Source organism: Dermochelys coriacea, chromosome 5 (genome assembly GCF_009764565.3).
Source record: "Dermochelys coriacea isolate rDerCor1 chromosome 5, rDerCor1.pri.v4, whole genome shotgun sequence".
Lineage (NCBI taxonomy): Eukaryota > Metazoa > Chordata > Testudines > Dermochelyidae > Dermochelys > Dermochelys coriacea.
In genome coordinates this window covers 50,688,662-50,714,607 of record NC_050072.1, presented here as the reverse complement: position 1 = coordinate 50,714,607, position 25,946 = coordinate 50,688,662, and the positions used below count along the sequence as shown (strand labels likewise).

General features: G+C 43.4%; 1 protein-coding gene across 7 annotated transcripts in view; it reads left to right on the top strand.

Moving 5' to 3' along the window:
* TNPO1 (transportin 1) overlaps nt 1–25,946 on the top strand; it is a 165,202-nt gene that overhangs the window by 29,278 nt on the left and 109,978 nt on the right. For 4 of the 7 annotated variants that reach the window (XR_006281255.1, XM_043514268.1, XM_038401199.2 and 1 more), the window contains exons 2-3: nt 9,680–9,793; nt 18,930–19,005. Coding sequence is in view for 6 of the 7 variants with exons in the window: in XM_043514268.1 (XP_043370203.1) it covers nt 9,680–9,793; nt 18,930–19,005 (190 nt within the window). In the remaining variant the exon portion in view is untranslated. Of the gene's footprint in view, nt 1–9,287; nt 9,469–9,679; nt 9,794–10,935; nt 11,393–12,598; nt 12,719–18,929; nt 19,006–25,946 lie in introns of those variants that run through there. The other 3 variants (XM_043514270.1, XM_038401195.2, XM_043514271.1) reach the window with 3 other exon arrangements.

Sequence of the window (25,946 nt, the reverse complement as noted above, 5' to 3'; positions counted from 1 at the left end):
CATGGAATGGAAAATACAGTCGGTAGGGTGATGGGGCAAGGCCAGATGGCTATAGAAAAGTAGTGGGAGATAGATATATTAGCTCCAGGCTAAACAAATCCTTGGTACCAGGATAAGTGAAATGGCAGCTGCTCCAGGTCAATTAAGACACCTTGGGCCAATTAAGAACTTTCCAGAAGGCAGGGAGAAGGCTAGGTTGATTGGGACACCTGACGCCAATCAGGGGTTGGCTGAAACTAGTTAAAAGCCTCCCAGTTAGTCAGGTGGGTGCGCATGTCAGGAGCTGTGGGAGGAAGTTGCGCGGTTGGAGAGGCTGAGTAGTACACACCATATCAGGCACAAGGAAGGAGGCCCTGAGGTAAGGGTGAAGTGGAGCTTGAGGAAGTGAGGGCTGCTGTGGGGGAAGTAGCCCAGGGAATTGTACATGTCATGTTTCTAAAAGGTCAGCTACCATAGCTGATATTATTAGGGTCTCTGGACTGGAGCTCCCCCCCACCTTTGCCCCCTGATTAGTCACTGAGACTGGGAGACAACAGAGACTGTGCAAGGAAGGATAACTTCTCACTTCTCTCGCTGGCTTATGATGAAAATGGCTCAGTAGACTGTGACCCTTGTCTCTAGAGAGAGAAGGGTTACATCCAGGGTCACAGTGAGCCTCTGAGGCTAGCGAAATCTGCCAGAAACCGCGGGACCCACATAGGCAAGGACAGAGCTTTGTCACAATAGGTATAAATACACAGCACATGAAAAGATGGGAGTTGCCTTAGCGAGTGAGGGCTTAATGCTAAAGAGGCCAATTCAGTTAGGGTGGATGTTATCCATTTTGAACAGTTCACAAGAAGGGGTGAATATCAACAAAGAGAAAATTACTTCCTGTAGTGCTAACAAGGCCAATTCAATCATGGTGGATGTGGCCCATTCCCAACAGTTGACAAGAAGGTGTGAGTATCAATAGGGAGAAAATTATTTTTTGTAGTGACCCAGCCACTCCCAGTCTTTATTCAGGCCTAATTTGATGATGTCAAGTTTGCAAATTAATTCCAATTCTGCAGTTTCTCACTGAAGTCTGGTTTTGAAGTTTTTTGTTGAAGAATGGCCACTTAAGTCTGTTATTGAGTGTCCAGGGAGATTGAAGTGCTCTCCTATTGGTTTTTGAATGTTACAATTCTTGAGGTCTGATTTGTATCCAATTATTCTTTTGCGTAGAGACTGTCCGGTTTGGCCAGTGTACATGGCAGAGGAGCATTGCTGGCACATGATGGCATATATCACATTGGCAGATGTGCAGGTGAACGAGCCTCTGATAGTGTGGCTCGGTGGTTAGGTCCTATGATGGTGTCCCTTGAACTGATATGCGGACAGAGTTGGCAATGTGGTTTGTTGCAGGGATTGGTTCCTGGGTTAGTGTTTCTATTGTGCGGTGTGTAGTTGCTGGTGAGTATTTGCTTCAGGTTGGGGGGCTGTCTGTAAGCGAGGACTGGCCTGTCTCCCAAGGTCTGTGAGAGTGGGGGAATCGTCCTTCAGGATATGTTGTAAATCCTTGATGATGCACTGGAGAGGTTTTAGTTGTGGGCTGTAGGTGATGGCTAGTCGTATTCTCTTACTTTCTTTGTTGGGCCTGTCCTGTAGCAGGTGACTTCTGGGTACCTTTTTGGCTCTGTCAATCTGTTTCTTGACTTCCCAAGGTGGGTATTGTAGTTTTAAGAACTCTTGATAGAAATCCTTTAGGTTTTTTTCTCTGTCTGAGGGATTGGAGCAAATGCGGTTGTATCTTAGGGCTTGGCTGTAGACAATGGATTGTGTGATGTGGTCTGGATGAAAGCTGGAGGCATGTTGGTAAGTATAGCGGTCAGTAGATTTCCGGTATAGAGTGATGTTTATGTGACCGTCGCTTATTTGCAAAGTAGTGTCCAGGAAGTGGATCTCTTGTGTGGACTGGTCCAGGCTCAGGTTGATGGCGGGGTGGTTTAGGTTGGTATTGGTATTAGGAAAAACTTTTTCACTAGGAGGGTGGTGAAGCACTGGAATGCGTTACATAGGGAGGTGGTGGAATCTCCTTCCTTTGAAGTTTTTAAGGTCAGGCTTGACAAAGCCCTGGCTTGGATGATTTCGTTGGGGATTGGTCCTGCTTTGAGCAGGGGTTGGAGTAGATGACCTCCTGAGGTCCCTTCCAACTCTGATATTCTATGAAATCCTGGTGGAATTCCTCAAGGGCTTCCTTCCCGTGGATCCATATGATGAAGATGTCATCATCATAGTGCAAGTAGAGTAGGGGCGCAATGGGATGAGAGGTGAGGGAGGAAGTGTTGTTCTAGGTCAGCCACAAAAATGTTGACATACTGTGGGGCCATGCGGGTACCCATATCAGTGCCGCTGACTTAAAAGTATAAATCAGGGGTGGCCAACCTGGGCACATCCCTCGGCCCGTGTTACTTCCCGCAGTCCCCCTTGGCCTGGAGCGGCGAACTGCGGCCAGTGGGAGTTGCGATTGGCCGAACCTGCTATAGGTAAACAAACCGGCCCGGCCCGCCAAAGATTGCTGATACCTGCTAGAGAAAATGATGGTGATCTCGAAGTTGAATAGTCTTCAGAATCCTGTATGTTGAGGATGGATTCTCCTAAACAAATTGAATTGGCCCTGTCAGCACTAGTTCTCCACTGGTGAGGTAACTCCGTTCTTTTCATATAACAGTATAAGAATTCCTGCATCTGAAGAAGTGGTTTTTTTTTTTTTTTTTACCCACGAAAGCTTAAGCCCAAATAAATCTGTTAGTCTTTAAGGTGCCACCGGTGTCCTAAACAAAATAAGTCAATGCAGTTATTTAATTATTATTACCATACTGCTCATTTAGTATTACTCATTGCATTCACTGACATTCTGTACTACTTTAAAGGTTTCAGAGTAGCAGCCGTGTTAGTCTGTATTCGCAAAAAGAAAAGGAGTACTTGTGGCACCTTAGAGACTTACAAATTTATTAGAGCATAAGCTTTCGTGAGCTACAGCTCACTTCATCGGATGCATTGAAGTGAGCTGTAGCTCACGAAAGCTTATGCTCTAATAAATTTGTTAGTCTCTAAGGTGCCACAAGTACTCCTTTCCTTTTTACTTTAAAGGTGAAATTGTAAAAGGAAGGTCTGCCTATTTCAGCTATTTATTTTTTATCACAACTGCATCTACAATGATAGTACTATAGAGTAACAACTATATTTTTTGCTCAAACATGAGAATTCAAGAATAGTCCAGAAGGAAGACAGGCAGTCCTTAGGAAAGAAGTCTGAAATAAAAAAGTTTACCAACCTGAAGATCCTGCATGTTCAGACATATTCCTTTCTTCATCTTCAACGCAGCTTCCTCCTGAGAAGGGACACTTCTCATGATGTTGTTTCATTTGGGAATCCAGGCCTTGCATTTCTCTGTTGCACTGTTTGCATTTGCATGCATGCCTGTCTTATCCACAGGTAGAGGAACTTCATTAAAATATTCCCAAATTGGGTCTCTTTTACGGCCTGCTGCCATTATAGGTTTTCCCTTTTAGTGAGAGAATGGTATGGTAGATCTCAAATCAATGAAGGCTACACTCAGAAAGACCTCCAGACTTCTGGAATATGCTGCTCAAACAGTTTCACTTTTGTTTCTACTGCCTGTCCCTCCCTTCTCACATTTATCTCCAGACTTCTTCTCCTTGTCCAGATCTATTCCGCCCCCAGGAATCTTCTATCCATTGAACTTTTTGAAACTGCACTTTTAGAGAGATAAGGGATTGACTGTGTGTACATAAATTTGCAAAGGGACAATAGTGTTTAGGTCTGTTATTTCTCACTGCTATATAATTTATTTATTTAAAACATTTTTGCTGTTAACAAGCATGTTATCTCTGGAGACACAAATCCACAGTTTGAGAACTGCAAAACTAAGCATCTTGGATGGTATCTTCTAGACTGATCACTGAGTCCCATTGAACAGATGGAAAGATTAACCTAAATAATCTACACAGAAGCCTCTGGAACCCCATAAGATTGGGTCCTTAATCACGAACTATTGGAACTCATTTACAAAGATTTTCTTAAATATTACATGATTACTAGGACTATTGTTATTTCTGTCCTATGTTTTTCTTCCATCTCAATCCTCTTCTCTGTTTCTCTCCTTGCTTCATCTGCATTTCCCCCTGTGCACTAAGACCTAGTTCCCAGCCCCTCTTGTGGTTTTCATTCTCACCACATCATATCATACAATGATCAATTGTGAAATAGTTAATGAAGACGTAAAATCTCAAAGATAAGATTTAAAATTAACACTTCAGTGTCATTAAAAGGGGTTGGGGTTATTCACACCACTCATTGCCTTTGTGTTAGGCTACCTGTTGTCTCAGAAAGACCATTCTGAATCAGTTACACTCAGTTCTCCTTTGGATGACTGACATTATGTACTCCAGAGGGAATTCTGTGCCAAAAAAATAAATATTCTGCAAACAGTAGGTTTTAAAATTCTGTAAATTTTAATTGTCAATAAATGTGGAGGTTCCAGCATGGCAGGGGGAAGCACAGGACACTGGCTGTATGGAAGTGGGAGATCACCTTGCAGCTCCCCCGGACACAGAATCAGTGATGAAGCTGCACCCAACCCTGACACAACGCAAGGGCTGGGCCTACCCCAGAAACACCCCCGGGGCCCTGCTCCTCTGCACCAGGTCACTAGGTATGAGCAGGCAGGCTCAGCCCAGCAGGATCCAAGTATGGAGGGGCTTGGTTTGGGGTGAGAGGGTTCTGGGTGGGGAAATCTGGGTGTGGGTGGCTCAATGGCAGACCAGCTGGGGGGGGGGATCCCTGGGGATGCACAGGGGCTCATTGGGAGCATCGGCACCAACTCCATGGGTGCTCTGGGGCAGCCCCCCATCTGCTCCACCTCCGCTCCCCCCAGCACCTCCCGCCTGCTGGTTGTCCTCGCTGATCAGTGCCTCCCCCTCCCTCCCTGCGTGTGACATCTGTTTCACGGTGTGCAGGAGGCTCTGGGAGGGAGGAGCGAGGTTAGGGTGTGCTCAGGGGAGAGGGAGAAGAGGTGGGACATGGGTGGTGCCTTGGGGGAGAAGAGGTGGAGTGGGGGCAGGGCTTGGGGTAGAGCCAGGGGTTGAGCACTCGTTGGCACATTGGAAAGTCGGTACCTGTGGTTGGGGGAGGTTCCAGGTGCAGGGGCAATAGGACTTTGTGAGGGTGGGGGTCCCAGTGAAGGTGGTTGGGGCTCAGCGGGGGGTTCGGGTGCTGAAGGACTGGGGCTTGATGCGGTGGGGGCCAGATGCAGCTGGTTAGAGTTTAGTGGGATGGGGGTCTGGTTGCAGGGAGCTCATAGGGATGGTCCAGGTGTGGGGTGGGTGGGGCTCATCAGGATGGGGGGCTGAGTGTGGGGGCTCAGGGGATGGGTCTGAATGCAGGGGAGGGACTCAGCGGGGAGGGTCCCGGTGCAGGGGGTGAGGCTAGGCTGGATGTTGGTTCAAATGTGGGGGGCTCTGGGTGCAGCGGTTGAGGCTCAGGATCTGGGTGCTGAGGGGTGCCGGATGTTGGGGGTGAGGCAGCAGGATTGGGGGTGCAGTTGCGGTGGGCTTGGGGGGGGTTTCTGGATGCGGGGGGAATGAAGCTCGGTGGGGAGTTCTGGATATGGGGGGGCTGAGATGCACAAGCGTTGGGCGGACAGGGGTATTAGGATGTGGTGGAGGGGGGTTTACAGAGTTTCCTGCAGCTGGGAAGGTTTTTGGGGATGGGTCTGACTAGCCCCAGCCTCACCTTGCTAGGGAAGAGGGAGTCCCATCCTCCACTGCCCAGCTGGGGCTAGCCACTGAGCCTGGTGCAGGGTAGGAGCCACTGGCCGGGGTGTCCCCAGCTCCGCAGTCATTTACCTCTCCACTGGCTGCTCCAGGTTCACAAAACAAGGTGCCCGCATTGCTGGAGAGGGCTGCATGACTGCTCTTGCCTCCCTTTGCTTCTTCATCAGAAAGTCATTTTTGTGCAAGAAAGCAAAGAAATCTGTGGGGGACATGAATTCTTCATGAACATAGTGGCACAGAATTTCCCCAGGAGTAATTAAGGCTTCAAACTTTTTTTTTTTTTAAATGAAAACTTATGCTTGACCTACACTTAAAATTTAGGTCAACATAGCTACATCAGTCAGGGATGTGAAAACTCCACCACCCTGACTGACATAACTATGCTGATCTAACCCCATTATTGATGCAGCTATGTCAATGGAATAATGCTTCTGTTGATCTTGCTACTATTGCTTGGGGAAATGGTGTTGCTACAGCAATGGAAAATCCCCTTTTAGCAGCGTAGGCTGTGTCTATTTTACGGGGTTATGCTGGCATAGCTACAGCACTGCAGCTATGTCAATATAGTCCCTGTAGGTTAGACATACATTTAGGGCTTGTCTTCACTACTGGGTTAAGTAGACGTAAGTTACGCTACTTAAGTTATGTAGCTTAGGTCAACTTACCCTGGTGTCTTCACTGTGCTCCATTGACGGGAGACGCTCTCTGGTCGACTCACCTTACTCTTCTCCAGGAGCTGGAGTACTGGAGTCGATTGAAGAGTGTTCTGCTGTCGATTTAGTGGGTCTTCAATAGACCCGCTAAATCAACACCTGCTGCATTGATTGCAGCAGCATTGATCTCCCCAGTAGTGAAGACACGCCCATAGGCCAGTGTTTCTCAACCTATATGCCATTGTGGACTGCATATATGGCCCACAATGTGTTATGTGGGCTGCATTCAATACTACCTCTATGGCCCTGAGGATGTCACATGGGCTGCAGCTTTGTGCTGATTGTGTTGCAGGTTGAGAATCAGTGCCTTAAGTCCTGTTTATGCTAGAGAGCTTACAGCTGTGCCGCTGTAAGATCTCCCATATAGCCGCTCTATACTGACAGAAGAGAGCTCTCCCATTGACATAATTAAACCGCCCCCAACAAGAGTGTCTCTAGCCAACATAGTGCTTTCCACACTGGTGCTTCTGTCGGTATAACTTACGTCATTCAGCATGTGTTTTTTTTTTCACACCCATGAGCGACATAAGTTATACTGACAAAAGTGCTAGTGTAGACATATCCTATGAGCCTTCAGAATTTGAATGGGCTACATAAATACATAAAGTGGGCTAGATCTTGCCTGTGGACTAGGTGTTCGATACCTCATTACTAAAATATATATTACAAATAAGTGTCCCTGTGCTCTGGGGGGAAAAGTTTAGCTGACTAGAACTGAACTAAAGGATTCCCATTTCACTGATGTAGTACGCTAAAATATCTTATTATGGCTCAGTTTTGCAGAAATAAAATTAGAAGAGGAGTGTCTGGTGGGGGGAGAGGAATAATTTGTTTGCCTGTGAAAGGCTGTTAAAATTTAAGATTGCATTAATAATGGAAATCATTGGGCCAGAGAGCAAGAATGGTTCTACAGTCCAGTGGTTAAAGCATCTATTTGGGAGGAGGGAGACCTAGGAGCCAATTCCTCTGCTCCAATCACTCTTTCATTATCTAGTAACTGTAGAACAACTTCAACAGGAGAGATGGAGGGAACCCTTTCCCCATCAGAATATCCCATAGCTCAGTGGTTAGAGTTAGACCTTGCCCTGTTCAAATCCTCTCTCCGCCCTCCATCTCCCCATTGTCTGAGGGAGGAACTGAACCTGGGTCTTCCACATCCCAGAGGAGTGCTCTAATCAATGGGCTAAAAGATAGGTGGATGCCACTATCCCCTGTTCCTCCTCTGGCTCTTTGGGTAGTGTGGGATGCCTAACTTATTACATGAAAGGCCTTAGGTGCCTAAGCCATCTGGCTCCAAGAGAGGGAGTCCCATTTGTGGATCATTGAGCAGCAATATACACCTATCTCTGAGGAGGGTTAGTTAGAACCCCCCTCTGCATCTCCCATTGGCTTGCTTAAGTGACTTCGCACCTAAATGGCTGGGGCCTTAGTCCCTGCTGCTGCTGTTCAGAATATACGCTCCTACATAATTGCAGTGTTTTCAGGTCTGTAAGGCAATTGCTTCTGTTGTTCTCTCAGGTTTTTGGGGTGGGAGGGATCGGAAGTGTTGCTATCACCCTCTTGGCTCTATGGGGTGGAATGTGTATGGGGGTGGTGCTGAGGCACTTAGGGAAAGCGCTGCGTGACTGTCACTCTCTGGAGGAGAAAGAGGTGCTGCCTTCGTAGGTCGCTGAGTGTGTGACATGAGTTAGGCCATGACCCTGCTGCTGGACGTTGCGCTGAGGTGCATCCATTAACGCTGTTATACCAATAAAATAAAAACCAGCAGGATCTTATTAAAGGGGAAAAGGCAAAATGCCACATTTATTGTGAATACAGAAAGAATCATAGTAAGCAGTTAGTTATAGCTATAACATTCCATTCAATTTCATATTTATTCACACATTCATTCATTCATACACAGACAGGTTCTGCAAGGTTGTTATCATAGTTACCAGCCTTAGAGCTGCTCATGCCAAGCCACTGGCCAGGTGGCCTGGACATGAGGAGGGAGCAGGGCCTTGTCAGGTGCTCATCTGATGCTCCTGGCTGTTGTTTTGCAGAATCAGACCCCAAAGTTCTCACTTTCTAGAGTCCATTTTGATAGGAGTTGCTTTATCATGCTGTTGCTGAATCAACACACATTCCTGACAGCTCTGTGCTGCAAGATGTTATCTTGGTCTTTGGTTCTCCCATTCTTGAGGCTGTTGGGTGGATTCCAGTCTGCCCTCTGGGGTCCTCTGGTTATTTTCACTTGATGCCTTCTTCAGCCGATGGACACTGGATTCTTAGGCTGGCACCTCCCTGATTTTTCAGTTACTATCCACACCAAGCATCCATCCACATACATCCTCTATCTCTATTTTAATCACAATAGTTAACAAAGCAAGATGAATACAACAAAAGGGTGGGGAGTCTCTGGGTGCTGTTTCTGTTGTTACAGAGTATTGCTTCGAGTCTCTTTCCATGTGAGTGGTGGTTGTTACAAAGAATTGCTTTGGGAACAGACTCTGTGTTAGGATGTACTAACACAATTAGCAGCTTGCAAGTTTCACACATAGAGGGAGAGAAACAGTACCAAAAACCAAGACACCTCTTAATTAGTAATACCCTGGAATTCAAACTATGGGGAATCAAACTCATTTGTGATTTTAATACAGAACTTCTTTAATATGTTCCAACAGCGCTGCCTGATAGATCATAGGGTTTAACTTGACTGTTTTATTGACTCCCTCCCGCTGAGTGTGTGTGTGTGACGCACCCGGAACTTGAGGCCGGTGGCTGCTGCCCAGCGACGGCAGAAAGGCTGAGCCGGCTGGGTGGACGGGCGGGGACGCGGCGGGCGGTAAGACCCAGGGGGACGCGCCACTTTTAGGGCCAGCCTGCAAATTCGGCGTGACTCAGTCCGCTTAGCGCACGCACGCACGGCAGGCGGCGGTGGCCGGGGCTAGGAGCAGGTCCGTGCCGCCCGCCTGCGCCAGCTGCAGCTCCATCGCGGGGGAGGCCGCGGCGCGCGCGGGTCCGCCGTTCGGGGCGGGGGGGGGTGGGTGTGGGCGCCGGCGCGCGCGCGCCTTGGGGCGAGAGCGGACCGCGCTCCGGGCAGAGCCTCCCCTGCGCTCAGGCCTGTAGCGCTAGTAACTGCGGCCGCCTGTTGTCTGTGTTTTGCAGCGACCCAAGATGGAGTATGAGTGGAAACCCGACGAGCAGGGGCTCCAGCAGATCCTGCAGCTGCTCAAGGAGTCGCAGTCCCCGGACACCACTACGCAGAGAGCGGTGCAACAAGTATCCTTGGCCGGGTCCGGGTCGCCGGGGCCTACCGCGGAGCGGGGGCCGGGGCCAGGTTCGCTGCCTGCCGCGCGGAGGCCGAGCCAGTCAGGCGCAGTTCGCTCGTTCCACGGGTTCCGGCTCCGCTTCTTCTTCAGTCCCGTGGGGGAAGGATGGACAGAGGCTTCCCGGGTTTGGGGAGCCGGGGCGTGAGGGGCGCGGCGAAGCTCCTGGGGAAGGGGAGAGGGAGCGGTAGATTCTCCGGGTTTCAGGCCCCGCTCGATGGGGAGGGAGCTGCCACAGCGCTGCAAGCGGCTGCAGAGGCCAGCGGGCTGGGGGGCGCTGTTGGCCCAATCTCCGCCCAGGCGCTGAGGTGGGCGGCCGTGGCGCGGGGTTTGAACCGCCGAGGGAACCCGTGGGCGGTAATGTTACTCGCTTCCCCCTCCTGGCCCCCGGCCCGAGCACCTGCTGCAAGCCAGGAGCTAAGTAGAGCTTTTCTTTTTAAAGCTTTGGCCGGGCCATGCCGCTCTGGTGTCTCCCCCTTTCCTGGGTTATCCTACGCTGGGCCTCTGCCAGCCCCCAGCTGCAGAAGCGCGGGGCTCGCCTTCCCGGAGTGCTCCCTACGGCCGTGCACAGGCCTCTTTCCATAGAGGGCTTGGGTGGATCCCGCCAACAGGGCTGGGGGCAGGCTTGACACAGCGTTTCTAGTTGAGAAATGCTGCTTTTCCTCCAGCCCTGCCTGGCGGGGCTAAACTCTGTGATGTCTCTAGTCCGCTCTTTTCTCGGGAGTCAGCTATGGAAGGAGGGAGGAGGCTCATTTAGCAGGACATGTGGTACCAACACCTCTGTCAGAGTGCCCCCATCGTTTGTAAAAAGAAAAGGAGTACTTGCGGCACCTTAGAGACTAACAAATTTATTGGAGCATAAGCTTTCGTGAGCTACAGCTCACTTCATCGGATGCATTGTTTTTTCCACCAAATGCATCCGATGAAGTGAGCTGTAGCTCACGAAAGCTTATGCTCTAATAAATTTGTTAGTCTCTAAGGTGCCGCAAGTACTCTTTTCTTTTTGCGAATACAGACTAACACGGCTGCTACTCTGAAACCTATCATCTTTTGTGTATGCATGGTGGGTCGGGGGGGGAGAGGGGCCCTGTTTCATGTCCTAGTGCCTTCATAGATAAAGCATAATCTGGTGGCGGTAGTAGCTGGCAAGCATATTTCCATTGGCCTCTTCAATCTATGGATGAAAGTTCAGGTTTTCCACATTGTGAAAACAGTACTTTGTTTGCAAGGAAGACTTTTGAAAGAATTAATTGTTATATGGTAAACCAAGGAAGGTCACCTGCCCAGGGAAAATTGATTTTGTTTGTTTGTTTGATACTTTAAAAAACCAAAAAAAAACCCCAAGCACTCTTTGCCCTGCTTCTATTTTTATATTAGCAGTTCTGATTTTGTGCACTCTGAAAGTCTCCAGTGTCTGTAGAGGTTGAGTGATTATTCAGACCAACTAAACCTTGGGCAGGAAAATCTTTTTGTTAAAGATTCATCATCCCCTTCTTCTTTCATGAAGATACAAAATACTGAGAGATCTAGGAAGTCCTTCAGAAAAAAACAGGTAGACATACGTGACACTCTTGATACTTTCAAAAATATTAGATTTAACACCCACTCTCTGCATTTTTTCTCCCTACTCCAAACAAACTGGTTACTTTAAGGCTTTTTGGTCAAATTAAGAGTACTTCTAATTTTATTTATAAATTAAATATAGTTTATTTCAGGTGCTGTGTTCCTTTGTGAACTCCTGTGATTTTTATAAATAAGGCTAAGGTTTTTGTCCTGGGTATTTTTAGTAAAAGTCATAGGCAATTAAGAAAAAGTCACAGAAACCCGTGACCTGTCGGTAACTTTTACTAAAAATATCTGTGACAAAATTGGGAGTTTATCTGCAGAGGTCCCCCCGCTGCCTGTGTCGGCTGGGCAGCTGCAGGGGGTCTGCCTGTGGCGGCTGGGAACTCCGGGGTCCCTCCACCTCTGTCTGCTGTGGGCGGCAAGAGAACCTGTAGCTGCCGCCACCAGGGTGGAAGTCAGATTGACTTCTGTGACCTCCATGAAAAAATTGTAGCCTTACTATAACCATTTTTCCATTTTAAGATGTTTCATGTCTCGCCTTTTACTCTGTGAAAGATCTGTACACAAATGGGAAACTGAGTGTGCATTTGACAGTATTCTGAATATGAAGTAAATGCCCAAATTTAAAATAGAGACTTTTAAATCTTTCAGTTACAGTAATGATGTTAGTTGTAACAATGGATTTTAAATTGTGGTTTTTAAGTTGTATCCTTGATTAAATAAGGTATTTTTAGATTATTAAAGGGATACTATCTTGTTCAACTTGTCTCAATTTCTAAATTAGTAAAAAAAACAACAGCGCTCTCCAAATAAGTCTGATAGCATATACCTATAAACTTAAATTTCTGTTGCGGTGTTCTTAAACAGTTGTGTTGGTGAGAGGTGTCTTGAAAATTGAAATGGTTAGAAGCTGACTAAACAAAAGTGAAACTAGCTTGTGTAATTTCATCAAGGTGAGAAATGCTAAGCAAATAGCATAAATAGTGATAAATAAATTGTAATTGTAACTACCAAAGATATTAATGCAGTCTTAAGATGACTTGACTGCATCCCATATTTTTAACCTTTTGTCATTTTAAATGTTTGATGAAGGATGTTTAATCAAAGGGAGCTTTCATATGCTGAATGCTCCCAATAGGAAAGGAAAGGAAATATTTAATGTATAACTTATTTTAATTTTTTTTCCATTTAGGTTTCATTTCTTTTCATTCAAAAATCCATTTGCTTAAAATGGAATTAATAGCTGTCTGCTGTGCTGTGACACTCCAGCATATGCATTCATTAAAGATGTACTCTGCTGGTGTTGGCCCTAGTAAGTGGTGGCCTTTTACAGTTTTTATTATATGATGCAGTTTTGTAAAAACCTCTTTTAATATAACTTGCGGAACAGTGCTATATAATAAAAATGCCACTTGATAACATTTATGGGCCTGCTTCAGCAAGTCGCTGAGATTGCTGTCCGATCACACCCTGGTGCTTAATAAGGTGTCCCAGTGGGGCATGAGCCAGCTACTACAAACTTAAGGCACTTTAAATTGATTTTTGTTTTCGTATTAATATGGGCTGATTACCCTTGTTGCTCTTGTGTTGGGCATTCAAACACATGTAACTAAATTAAACACAGGTCGTATTAAATGTTAAAATTCCTTTTAAAATATGAAGGTGGTAGTAGTAGGCTTGAAAGGCTTATTTGATGCAGGGTCATATATATCCCTGCAATAAAACTTGAAAGGAGTGGAAGGACCCAAGAATCTGACAGTGTTGCCAACTTAGCTACTTTGTCACTAGGTTTAGTGACTTTTTGGTTTCCCTAGTGAGAAAATAAGTGTCAAAGTGACTAGTGACAAATCTAGGGACTTTCACTGCCAATTACGGTGACATTCAGAGAATGAAGTCACCAATATATGTAGTCACAAAATCATTCACAAGCAGCTCAATAGTGTTAATAAAATCCATTCCATGCTCCTCTTACTACATTCTCTTGCACACCAAGTCAATGTTATGTCCCAATTGAGCATGTCCTCAGAAGAAATCACATTCCAGGGCTTCTTGGGCTGAGATCACTATAATCTGCAGCAGAGGAAAAGACGTTTGTGGAGGCTAATTAAATACTTTGCCGAAGCCAGGTGCACTTCGGAGAGAGCAGCATATTAGCCAGGGCTTGTTTTTACCCAAATGTGTTCTTTCTTGCTGCTCCGTAGTAGGTAGCACACCCTGTGAGGAAGGGAAAGATGGCTAATGAAGCGGGCGAGGCAGGTTAGCCAGTGAGGAGAGCTGCATGGATGGAAGATGGGGTGGGATGAGACAGGACCGTGTGCCCCAGTGGGGCAGGGGAGCGGTCACTTTTCCTCCAGGGATGAAGCCCTTATTACAGAATCAAAGGTGGAGGTAGCTTGATCTTGCTTCCCCTTTACACCTTCCCCTGGCTTGGCCTGGGGTTAGCTGCCCTACTGTTCTCAGAAATTAAACCCTGGAAGTGGGGGGAAGAGGCCCTGCTAGCTGATTTTTGTTTTTAAAACTACTTTCTTGGCTCCCTGCAGCTCTGAGCTCAGGTCAGGCGAATGCCCTCTTACCCCTGGCTCTGGGCCCTCCCTTTCACCAGTCTGTTGGCTCAAATCCAGGCTGGCAAGAAAGGGAGGCTCAGCTGAAATTAACCAACCCCAGTCAACCTGGCTGCCCTGTATAGAGCATCCTTCCCAATGAGCAGAGGACTGCAGTTTCCTTCCTAATGAGCAGCGGGTGCCCTCATGTTGATGACCATGTACTGCTGTAATTGTTTCTGGTGTGGAATAGAATGTAGTAAGAAGAGAGCATGGAATGTATTTTATTAACACTATTGAGGTACTTGTGAATGATTTTGTGACTCTACTCGCCCGTGTGTGTGTATGTATATGTATATAAAATTCTCTGGAAATTTTGTTCTTTGACGTTTTGACTCCTTTTGAGTGCTTAAACAGCTACATCTAGCGACTTTTCAGGATTTGTATGGTAACTTCCTGCTGTGTGAAGTTGGCAACAGTCTCAAAGAGTGACTGAGGAAGAAGCTGTTAAAGCTGGCAAATCCTGTGGATTCCCCATCTTCCATCCAGTAGCTTCAGTGTTGTTGTGGGATTTCCACTTGGAACATCTTGTCTGGTTCTCCTTCCTGTTGTGCTTGCACTATACTTTTTCCTTTTCTGGGGGGGAAAACGATGCAGAAGTAATAGAAAGGTTTGACTCCAGTTGATTTTTGTGGTGTGTTTTTTTTCTTTAGGTTTAAAAGGGGAATGTCTCAAAATGTCTGCATCCCAACATACTTCTTAGTCTATGCTTGCACTGTATTGTAAGGTGTGCTGTGTAGCCGCTCTTTATCCATCTCCAAGGAAGGGCGGGAGCTTTGTGGCCAGCACAGTTGCTGGCAACGAAGTGCTGTTCACATTGGTGCTTGTCATTGTTAAAACTTGTCGCTCAGAGGTGTATGTGTTTTTTCACACCCCTGAGCAACAAAAGTTTTAACAATGAAAGTGCCATTGTAGACAAAGCCTAAGTCATGCTAGTCTTGACTACAATTATTTGGCTCTTGGGGAAGGTTCACCATCTCCCAAAGATGTGTAGAACATGCCATATTGATTCTGTTATTCCAACCCTGTTTTTTTTTTTTTTTTTAACCCAAGAGGCTTTTCCATCATAGTTCATACTTTCTTTCACAGCAAAGGAGAGAGAAGGGTCTTAGTAACCCAATGTGTAAAGCTTTTATTTTTGAACGGAGTCATTACCTGATACAAACTATAGATATTTTTGGTCATTTCTTATTTGAAACTTTAGTTATTCTATTTCTGAATATGACAATGTTAGGTAACAATTGCCTGTTAAGCAACTAATCTTGATCATTTAGAAATTTTATTGCATAATTGTCTTTTTTTTTAAATATATAATTTAAATATAGGAGCTAACAGCATGGTGGTGTTGCACACTTGTAGCTTCAGATATTTAAGTACTATGGCGAGCTAACCAGGGCATGGAAATAAAAGGATTTAGCAACATGACAAATCGCTGTTGCTAGGCAAGCAGCAGTGAAATACTTGCAAATTTTGAATAGCTGAAAATGACAAATCATAGAAAAACTGTAGGCCTGTTGTAATACGTTAGAATGACTCATTAGTGAACACCGTAATACTGTTTAAGATGTCACAGAGGAACTAAAAGAGCTGGCATTTTTGGTAGTGTATCTGTATCTGCACCAAAAAATTTCTGTGCACAATATTTTAAAATTCTGCATATTCTTTGTAAAAATTACACAGTATAATCACACTATTTTCAATTATTTGCTGATAAGTATTTTGAAATAAATTACCAAAATAATTGAAAATGGTGTGATTATATTGTTTGTGTTTTGACAAATAAAATATGCAGAATTTTAAAATGTTTAATTTTTTTTGGCAAAGACTTCCCTCAAGAGTACCAGTGTTCCGTGTGGCGCAAGCTGGGTGCGGGAAGATAAATGGGTGGGTGGGGAGAGAATCTGGATGCACAGGGACTTGGTGCACAGCTCTGAGTTCAGGGGGAATGGGACTCTGCACGGGAGTCCAGGTGAAGTGTGGTTAAGGGGGTGGGGGGGGGGAGGCTGGGGGAGTGGGGCTTAGTGGGGTGGAGAAGTCAGGGTGCAGCTGGTTTGGGCTCAGTGGGGTGGGGGTTCTGGATGCAGGAAGTTCCTGATACGGAGGGGTTTCCAGATGCATGGCTGAGGAGAGGGGTCACTGTACAGGGAGCTGCTGCCCCGTCCACAGAACCCGGACCCCCTGTGCCCATCCCACCCCCATCTCATGTGCTGAGCCTCACCCTACCCCTTCCTGCCAAGTCATTTCTTCCTCCCCTCCCCTCCCCTCCCTCAGGTACAGAGCTTCCTGCAGCCAGGGGAAGTTTCTTGGGGTTGATCTTACCCAGCCCTGGCTGCTCTGTGTGGTGGAGGGGGAACTCTATCTCTGTCCTTCTTCCTCCCTTCCCCCCCTCCCCTGCTGGGACTAAGGTCTTTGGGCACCCCTAGATCCCCCTTCCCCCCCCAGTAATTTACCTCTCCCCTGGCTGCCAGAGTATCTGAGCTGCTGCTGCCAGGAAGGGTGAGTGAGCAAGCACTGGTGCATTTTCTCTTTGCTTCCCCACAGGAACTATTTTCTGTAAGGAAGTGAAGGAAATCTGTGGGGGAGGAGGTATTTTTCTGCATCGCAGTGGTGCAGATTTTCCCCAGGAGTTTTATATTTTTATATATATATATATATATATATATATATATATATTTAATACAAGATGATCCTTACAATATATAATTTGTATTCTAGGAAGTGGGCATTATATGTAAAGATTATCTTGTATTAAATATTTACAGTCTTAAGTAAACCCACTCCTTCCCCCCCAAAAAAAAAACAAAAAAAACCCCTTTATGTTACAATGTATCAGCCATTCGTGATTTAAAAAAAATTCTCAACTTAGTGCTCAATTAAGCTGCAGTTTGGCATGTGTCTAGTATTAAGCAAGAGAGTAGTCTTGTTGAAGTCTTAAAGATCATACTTTTATGCCTCTGAGACCATACTAAGTTAGGTTCAGTAGTTTTAATGGTGAATTGCAATATTATTTTTCAGTAAAAATGAAAAATGTTAGATGTGCTTTAAAGACTTGCTGAATAGCAGTTCAATGGCTGACTTAAAGTTGATTCTGTTCATACTTTAAATACTTAACTACGGATAATACAAAGGACTCTACGTGGATGCTTAGAAGTTAATTAAATGTTGTGCTTGAGTATTAAAATTGCAGGAAACTGACTTCAGATTTTTTTACTGTCTACATTACAAGCTGTGCTAGCTATTTCATAGATTCCAAGGCCAGAAGGAATCTTTGCGATCAACCTGTGTGACCTCCTGTGTAGAACTTCCCCCAAAAAATTCCTAAACAATACCTTTTAGAAAAATATCCAACCTTGATTTAGAAATTGTCAGTGATAAAAGACTCTGTTGCAACCTGTGGTAAGTTGTTCCAATGGTTAATTACTCGCACTTTATTTTAAAAAAAAAAAAAATGCCTGCTGTCTTTTTATGCTTTTTATGCTGCCTTTTTAGTCTGAATTTGTCTAGCTTCAGCTTCCAGACATTGGATCATGCTATACCTTTTTCTGCTAGATTGAACAGCCCATTATTAAATATTTTCCTCCCTAGATATGTATTTATAAGACTGTGATCGTCACCCCATAAGGTTCTCTTCGTTAAGCTAAATAGATTGAGCTCTTCGAGTCTCTTACTGTAAGGCATTTTTTCTAATGCTTTAATCACTCTAGTGGCTCTTCTCTGAACCCTCTCCAGTTTATCTACAGCCTTCTTGCATTGTGGACACCAGAATTGGACACAGTATTCCAGCAGCGGTTGCACCAGTGTCAAATAGAGAGGCAAAATAACTTCTCTACTCCTACTTGAAATTCTCCTGTTCATGCATTCCGGGATCTCCTTAGCCCTTTTTGGCTACAGAATCGCATTGAGATCTCATGTTGAGCTGATTATCCACCATGTCCCCCAAATCCTTTTCAGTGTCACTGCTTCCCAGGATAGAGACCTTTATCCTATAAGTATGGTCTACATTTTGTTTCTAGAGGTATAATTTATATTTAGACATATTAAAACATGTTCTATTCTCTTGTGCCCAGTTTACCAAGTGATCTAGATTACTCTGAATCAATGCCCTGTCCTCTTGATTATTTACCACTCCCCCAATTTTTGTGTTTTCTTCTAGGTAATAAATAAAAATGTTAAATAATTTAGATCAAGAGCAGATTCCTGTGGGACCCCACTAGAAACACACCCACTCCAAGATTCCTCATTTACAGTTACGTTTTGAGACCCATCAGTAAGCCATTTTTTAATACATTTAAAGTGTGCCATATTAATTTTCTTTATATTTTTTAATCAGACTGTCATGTAGGAGTAAGTCAAATGCCTTCCAGAAGTCTATTATATCAACACTATTACCTTTACAAATCAAATTTATCTCATAAAGAGATGAAGTTCGTTTGACGGTATCTGTCTTCCATAAACTGATGTTGATTGGCATAAATTATATTATCCTCCTTTAATTCTTTATTAATCAAGTCTCATATCAGCCCCTTCATTATCAGACTGACAGGCCTATAATTACCTAGGTTATCCTCTTTATTTTTTTAAAATAGTGGCACAGTGGTAGCCCAGTCTTCTGAAACTCTTTGAAATCAACATTACCAGTCTAGGTCTCCTCAGCCAGTTCTTTTAAAACTCTTGGATGCAAGTTATGTGGACGTACGGACTTAAAAATGTCTAACTTTAATAGTTGCTGTTTAATATGCTCCTGAGATATTAAAGGAATGGAAAGAGATTTATGTACAAGAGCATCATTTGTGTTTTAAAAGTTCATCATTGTGAAAGTATAGTGCTATTTGGAAGCATTAGCAATTGCATGTCTAAGTAATCACTCAGCTTTAGTGTAATCTTTGAAACATATACATTTTCCTTAACAACCTTACTTTCTAGAAACTGGAACAACTGAATCAGTATCCAGATTTTAACAACTACCTGATATTTGTTCTTACGAAATTGAAGTCTGAAGGTAAGCTGCTGGATTTTTATCTTATTCTAGGCATTGTATAATTTGTCTAGATTTTTAGGAGTGGAGGATAGATTTTAGGTGCTGATTCTGCCACCTGCTCCACAAACTGATCTGTACACTTGTGTGGAGCTTTACTGACTATTAGGGATCTGGATGGGCTTGGGGGCTGTCTGCATATTGCTAGTTGTATGATCAAGGCTTTAGACTGGGTTGCATCCTAGCTTTCCTTTGTTCGTTGGTTGTGGGTTTTTTTTTTTTGTTTTTTTTTTTTTTTGGATGTTGGCATCAGTGCTTCGTCGGAGTAAAATTAGATCGTGTAATAACCTTCCTTGTTGGAAAACAGATGTTCAGAGGTCACAAATCCAAATGAATTTCTAACAGGATTAGACCAAGTAGTTTGTGCATGCTATTAAAACCATTACACGATTTGGCATATTTAATAGTTTCTGATAGAGAGTTTGCAGTGTTAGAGAAGAGGTATTAAAGGTTTCTCTGAAGACCCCATCTAACAGAATACTTGCTCTTGGGTCTTGGCTCTTTAGTGGAAGACTGTTACAACTCCATTATTTATTAAAGATGGTTTACTCTTGTGGACAGTAAGTGTGAACCAGGTCATCTGCTGGGTTTAAAGGCTGATTTCCAAATTTACCATTCAATTCTTTCTTGGTAATGGTGGTGAAGAAGCTCATCATTAACTCTTTTGCATTGCACCAATATTTCATATTGTCTCAGTGCATTCTCTTTATTTAGTGTCCTTGCCAGTCCAGTTGCCTAATTTGTGAAGTCTTTACTGCAAGTGTTTTGAGGGCCTGCTCCAGTAACTGCCTTGGCAGGGTGTTTTTTGCCTACTGTGGCATGTGTTTCAGCTCTCTTATACCACGTTGGCATGTTGCTTTTATTTTTTTTGGAGCTTCAGCAGTTCTCCCTTGGAGCTCTTCCCCTGAAGTTTTTTCTAGCTCTTCTCCATATACTGGCACCTGACTTAGTGTGCTTCAACAATTTTGTGTTTTTTAAAATGCACATTTCTTGGTGCATCAGGAGTGCTTTGACCTCAGCCCAGCACATGCTTGATGCTTTGTTCAAATCAAGGTGTTACTTTTTTTTTTTTTTTTGTATAAATCTTCTTAGCTTGTGCTTTTTTGTATTTTGGTTGTGTGGGGAGGGAGGGTGTATGTCAAGAATGAAGGAAGGAGTCTACCGTAATGTGTGGGAGTGTCAGCTATGTCTTCATATGTCGCTCTGAGCACTAGCAATATAGGGAGTGGCTCCAATTCCTCTTTCAGGCACTCCAGAGAAATATCTTGAAGTCCAGCTCAAGCTTGTCCACAGTGCTTTGAAGGATAAACTGAAAACTAAAGCCCAAGCCAGCCAAGATCACTGGAATGTTGGGATGGACTGCCAGCACCATCCATGCACAGACTCAGATTCTCCAGACCCTGTTCCCAATAAGCCCAGCATGATTATTTCAAAGCTGAAGTGCTTTGTGCTATGAACAGCAAAGTTGAGATCTCTGCATCAGCTCCTTGAAAATGTATGCTTGAAGTCTATAGCTCTGCAAAAGACAAGTGGAAGAGATGACAAGAGAACCAACCACACCATACTTGCTTCTGTTGAAGCCCCTTTCTACATGCAGCTTTATATCTAAACTACCTGGTCTCCCCCCCCCCCCCACACACACACATTGTGTCTTGTGGTTGAAATTTAGAAGGGATTCATTCTAGGTATTTATATATTCTTGATGATTCAGCTTAATCATTCCTGGCTGTTAAAATATTCCATCAGATTGTCCATTTTTTTTTCCTCATTGCTTATAGGTAATTACCAGCTTTGTGGGGAAGAAGAGCAGGAAACACTGCTAGTTGCAAAATGACCACTTCAGAGCTGCTGCCAAATATAAAGGGCCAGCCCCACCAGGGGTAGAGAGTGAGGAGGAATTCAACCCTGAATTGGGTGGAGCCAAGAAAGTACTGAAAGAGCTGTTCTCGGGAAGGGGCTGAATTGGTGTTTTATATCACATAGGCCTTGAGGTTGCCCAGAAGCCCACAGTACTTCAAAAAAAAATTCCTCTTGCTCTGCATCAGCAGGGGTAGAATCTCTTTACAAAGTCAATGCACTCTTTGTCCTGAGGCTGAAGCTTCAGCCTCGTAGTCAGCATTCCTGGTCCTGGAAGCTCTGGCCTCAACACTGTCATCTTCAGCTGCTGGTGGTTCCTAGAGTACTTAATATGTTCTAAGGAGCCCCTCCATATTGCTTGGACAATTCAGATACTAGGGTGTTATCCAAGATTGAGGATTGTTACCTGGACTCAAATGAGTAGGAGCAGTCTTCTGACTGGAAATACATATTCATTGCAGAGGAACATCAGCTCCCCCACATTCAATACCTACCATGCCCTTGCACTCTATTTTGGAGCAGCTGGTGAAGGTGTGGCAAATGCATCAAGCTGCTGCGTCTCCTGAAGACCAGTTAAAAAATATCATCTACTCCCTCAGGATGCTGGCAGCAATTTTTTAAGAGCTTGCTTAGAGGAAAGAGTGGCCACACTCTGCACCTCAGAATCCTGATCTGTAGTATTGAGACTTATTTTAATGAACAGTTTGCCAGTCCATTTTGTAACCCTTCTCAACAGGGGTGGCCATGCCTTCATAACTAAAGGGCAGGAGAAGCTATGCAAAAAACATCACACCTTCAGTAACCTTATTCCTCAAGAAAGATGCTAGGAGCTTAAAAGCTAGTCCATGAAAATGTTGACTTAGCGCAGTATCAGGCATGGGTAATATTTGATGCATGTTAGGCCGTGGCAGAGGTGGTGGTCTTGGGGTGTATGCCCTTATGTCCGTTCAGCTGTCAGCATCTGAGCTTCACCAGGAAATCCAGAGAGTTCAAGGACTTGTTTTAAATTTGTGGGGGGGGGGGGGGGAAGGACTCATTTCACGAACAGGTAGGGTGCTCTTTGCTAAAGGCAAAGATGACTACAGAAATACTGCATTCTCTCGGGCCTGTATGCAAGTCTCTCTGAGCCCTGTATGGAAGGAAGGAAGGGAGGGAAAAGCTCCACTTGCAAAAAGTTAGCTTTTGAATCAGTAGTAGGCTTTAAGGAACCAGAAGCCTCTTTTTAGGAATGTCAAAAAAGAGCACAGCTTCTGCCATTGTTTCAAACACCAAAGGTTGCCCACATCTAATGCTGATCTGGTTTGTGCCTTCATAGACTGGTTTTTTATCTCCTTTTTTGAAACTGCTAAAAGGAGGCTTTAGTTGAGGGCAGGTCAGTGTCTACAGCCCCTTGTCATGCTTGTGTGCAGCTTGATGCTTTCGAAAGCCCCACTTTGATGTGGAATACTAATTTGGATTAAAACTGTTTGAAACACTCAGTCCTGTGAATTTAATCTTGTATAGAAGATCAGGTTCCAGGTAGCAGTAGGCTAGCTTCAAACTTGATCAGATTTTTACAAAAATGAAGTACTGCAGACTCGCATGAGATTCACCTCCCCGGATGGTGGTGGTGGTCCACCTTGATGAGTCTGTCATTCTGCTAGCATTCTTAATATGCTTATCACATTGAAGTGTGTCTCCATATGCTTAATGTTAAAAGGTTCTTAGACTTCTGTTGTGAACCAAAGACTAATTAGAGGGAGCTTGTCAGGCTTTTAGGTTAATCCTCAAAGGTTATGGACACTCAACAGTTTGTGACTTAGTATCTTTATAAATTTTAATTAAAGAAATCATCACCAGAGCAAAGCTGCTATTACACTAAACTAAGAATAAAGCAATTAAACTATCATGTAAAGATCAGATCAAAAAATTAGTCTCTATTGGGTTTGAATTAAATCATCAAATTAGTTTGATCATTGTTAGATTGTGACTATCTATTTGGTTATAAATCCCAGCTAAAGAATTTAACAAAGTCAATCAATTATAATTTGAATGGTTAAATATGTTAACTGAACCACAACCTTGGAGCCAATTATTAAGTTTCCTTCTCAGACTTCAGTTATATGGTGGCTAATACCTTCCTTCCCCCTGGAGGCATTATTACAGTACAGATTTTAACAAAACACTTGAGAAACCAAAGTTTGACACCTTAAACCAAAAATTACAGGGGGAAAATTTCTAGTCTCTGAGGACTTTCAAACATAAAACAGTAACTTTGAGATGATGATTATGGCACATTTAGGTGAACTTTTCTTTCATGTGCTTTCCTCATTTGGACTTCATTGGTGCTTACATACACACAACCACACTTCAACTCCAGTTCCCTAAAAATAAAAGGCTAAGTAGGTTGGAGACATCTCAGCCTAATAAAAATAAGGTAACAGGGCTTTGCAAACTCTTCAGTTCTTGCAGTCGTCTTGACTTGCCTGCAATTTCCGTTCTGACTCTATGCAAGGAGCAGTGCTTCTCATTAACAGGCTTTCTTTCAGTGTATCCACAGATAGGGCAAAGGTTCATGTAGCCTGTGATTGATGCATGTGGTCCAGGTTGAGGTGACTTCCTCACATCAATGCGAAAGCCTCAAGATTCTGGAATGTCTATCTTCTGTCAGATGGCTTGTAAGGCTTCTTGGCCTTACCCTTGATTCTTATGGTTTTGTGAATTTTGCTTACTCTGCCTTGCATCATCTCCTTCCTAGATCTTTGGATAAATCTGGTGTGAGGCCTATTTTGGCGCCATGTAAGCTAATTTAAGGATTGGATTAGGTCACTTGTAGCTAGTGTCAGTTTGGAAAAGTGCTGCCTAAGTCAGCAATTTAAAAAAATATTTGGAGTTCTACACTGTTTTCTGTTGCAAATCAGTTCCCTACAATATTGATACAGGTAGTCTCGTGCTCTGGATTGAAGAATCTGGCATTGTTGTATCCATGTGAAATGGTCTGGAGAGGACACTTTCATTTTCTATAAAAAACAGGTGACATTTAAAAATCCTATAAAAGACTGCTAGGGTCTCTTCCCCCCCCCCCCCCCCCCACACAACTGGTCCCTCATCCATCCAGCAAAATTGTAAATTCAGACCTGTGATCTTTCATCACTTCAGTTTATATTGCTTAGACATTACAATACTGTCCTATTTTGAAACTGGGCTATAGGTGTCACAGCTTGTTTTCAGCTTTCATCTCGACAGAAAAAAATTACCTTAAATTATTTCTTAAATAGGTTTTAAAACTTACATAAGGCCTGTATTCCCATGTACTATATTTTTTTTTTCACAGCATACTAAAGACCATAAACTCTTGATCAGGATTTAAATCACCAAGTGGAAAGCCTTCATTTAAATCAATTTTAATCAACTTTTCTGTTGGTACTTCAGTTATTTTTCTAAAGAAAGGTGCATTCTCATTGGTTGATGCAACCATTAAAATGTTGATTTATAACTAAACAGAGCCTTCACACTAGATTTGGTACATCTTTTTGCTGTTTAGGAAGGTGCACTATATACACTGATTTAAGCAATTATATAGCTTAATATTTTCAGGCTCTTAATTAGTTGTACTCTTTTAGTATGTTAAAAAATGATGAATGATGCTTATTTACTAGATAATTAACTTTTTGCTCATGACTTGTATCAAGGTGCATTAGGTTGGTAACTGGAATTTAATTGAACACAACAGCCTATAAAATTTATTTTTATTAAACAAAACTAGCCCTGTTGTGCTACATTTATAAAGTTTGACCTCAAAAGTTAATTCTCACACCCCTCTTCTCTCCCCCCCTTCTTTCTTTATATAGGAAAGCAGCCTTTAACTCAGTTTTTGATAGAGGCTTATGGATTCCGTGCATGTTTGTGTGTTTTTTTATTTAAATGTTTTAAGAGCTAATAAATTTAGGCTTTAATAATTTTGTATGAAATTCAGACTTTAAACAGCTTATTTTAAAAAATATCTGACTTTTTTTAAATTAAAAATGTGATTCTTAATTTTTTTAAATTGATTTTTACCCAAATGTTTTTGATTCCCGTTTGCTTGGTTGTGCTGTTATCAAGAGGACTGTCTAAATGGATGTCTGCATTTTTATATTGCAATGTCTTCTGTCTTAAAAATGAGACTGAGGGTAGGCTGCCACACTGTCTGCTTTGGGAATGTTTCTCAGACACCCATGAAGCAGCTACATACTTACAAATGTTACTGCTTGGATTCAGTCTTTGAGTGTCTCTGTTCATACTGTGAGTGGTAGCACTTGTTTCCAAGGTAGGGGGAGGCTGGACTCTCCCGTGCTTACAAGAAGTTTTGTTTTATTTCAGGATGTCCTTATTTTTAGCCAACTTTTTATGTGAAGGCCTTTTTCCAATAGTCTATTTTGCAGATCTGTAGTTCTCCAAATAATTCAGAGTTCATTTTTTCCCCACCTTGAACCTCTTGGGGTTGTGACCATATCTTCTTAAGGTACCTTAATACTTGTTTCTATTTCTTTCGTATGTGGTGGTTTTTAATTGATCATCCTCATTTGATAAATAGGCCTATATGACTTACGATGAGGTGTGATGGCCAATAGGGATCTGACTCATGCTCTGCCCCGTTAATGTTGCAGTACTGGTGACTCTCTAAATATTCAAAAACCAGATTTTAGCTTAAAAATCATGACCTCGTACTGCAAAACAATAACTGTTGTGTTCTATTTATGTTTCCTGATTTCAGAACTATTTAGGATTTTCTCCACTTCCATGAGGCTAGAAACTTACTTTTTTTGGAAAATTAGAAAGTATGTATTTTGAATTGGGAGTTGGAATTTAATAAAAACAGCCAGCATCACAAGACATGTGATGAAATAATTAGTTGGTAAAACTGCTGTTCTGAAGCGTCAAAAATCTTTAAAAGCTGAAGAGTACTGCTAGTCTTACACTAAAGAGGTAACTCAGAGGAATGAGTATCCTGTTGGAATAATGCTTTTGGAGGCAAAAGCACAGTTAAGTGAATATTATTTGACATTTCTCTATGGGGGGGTGATGAT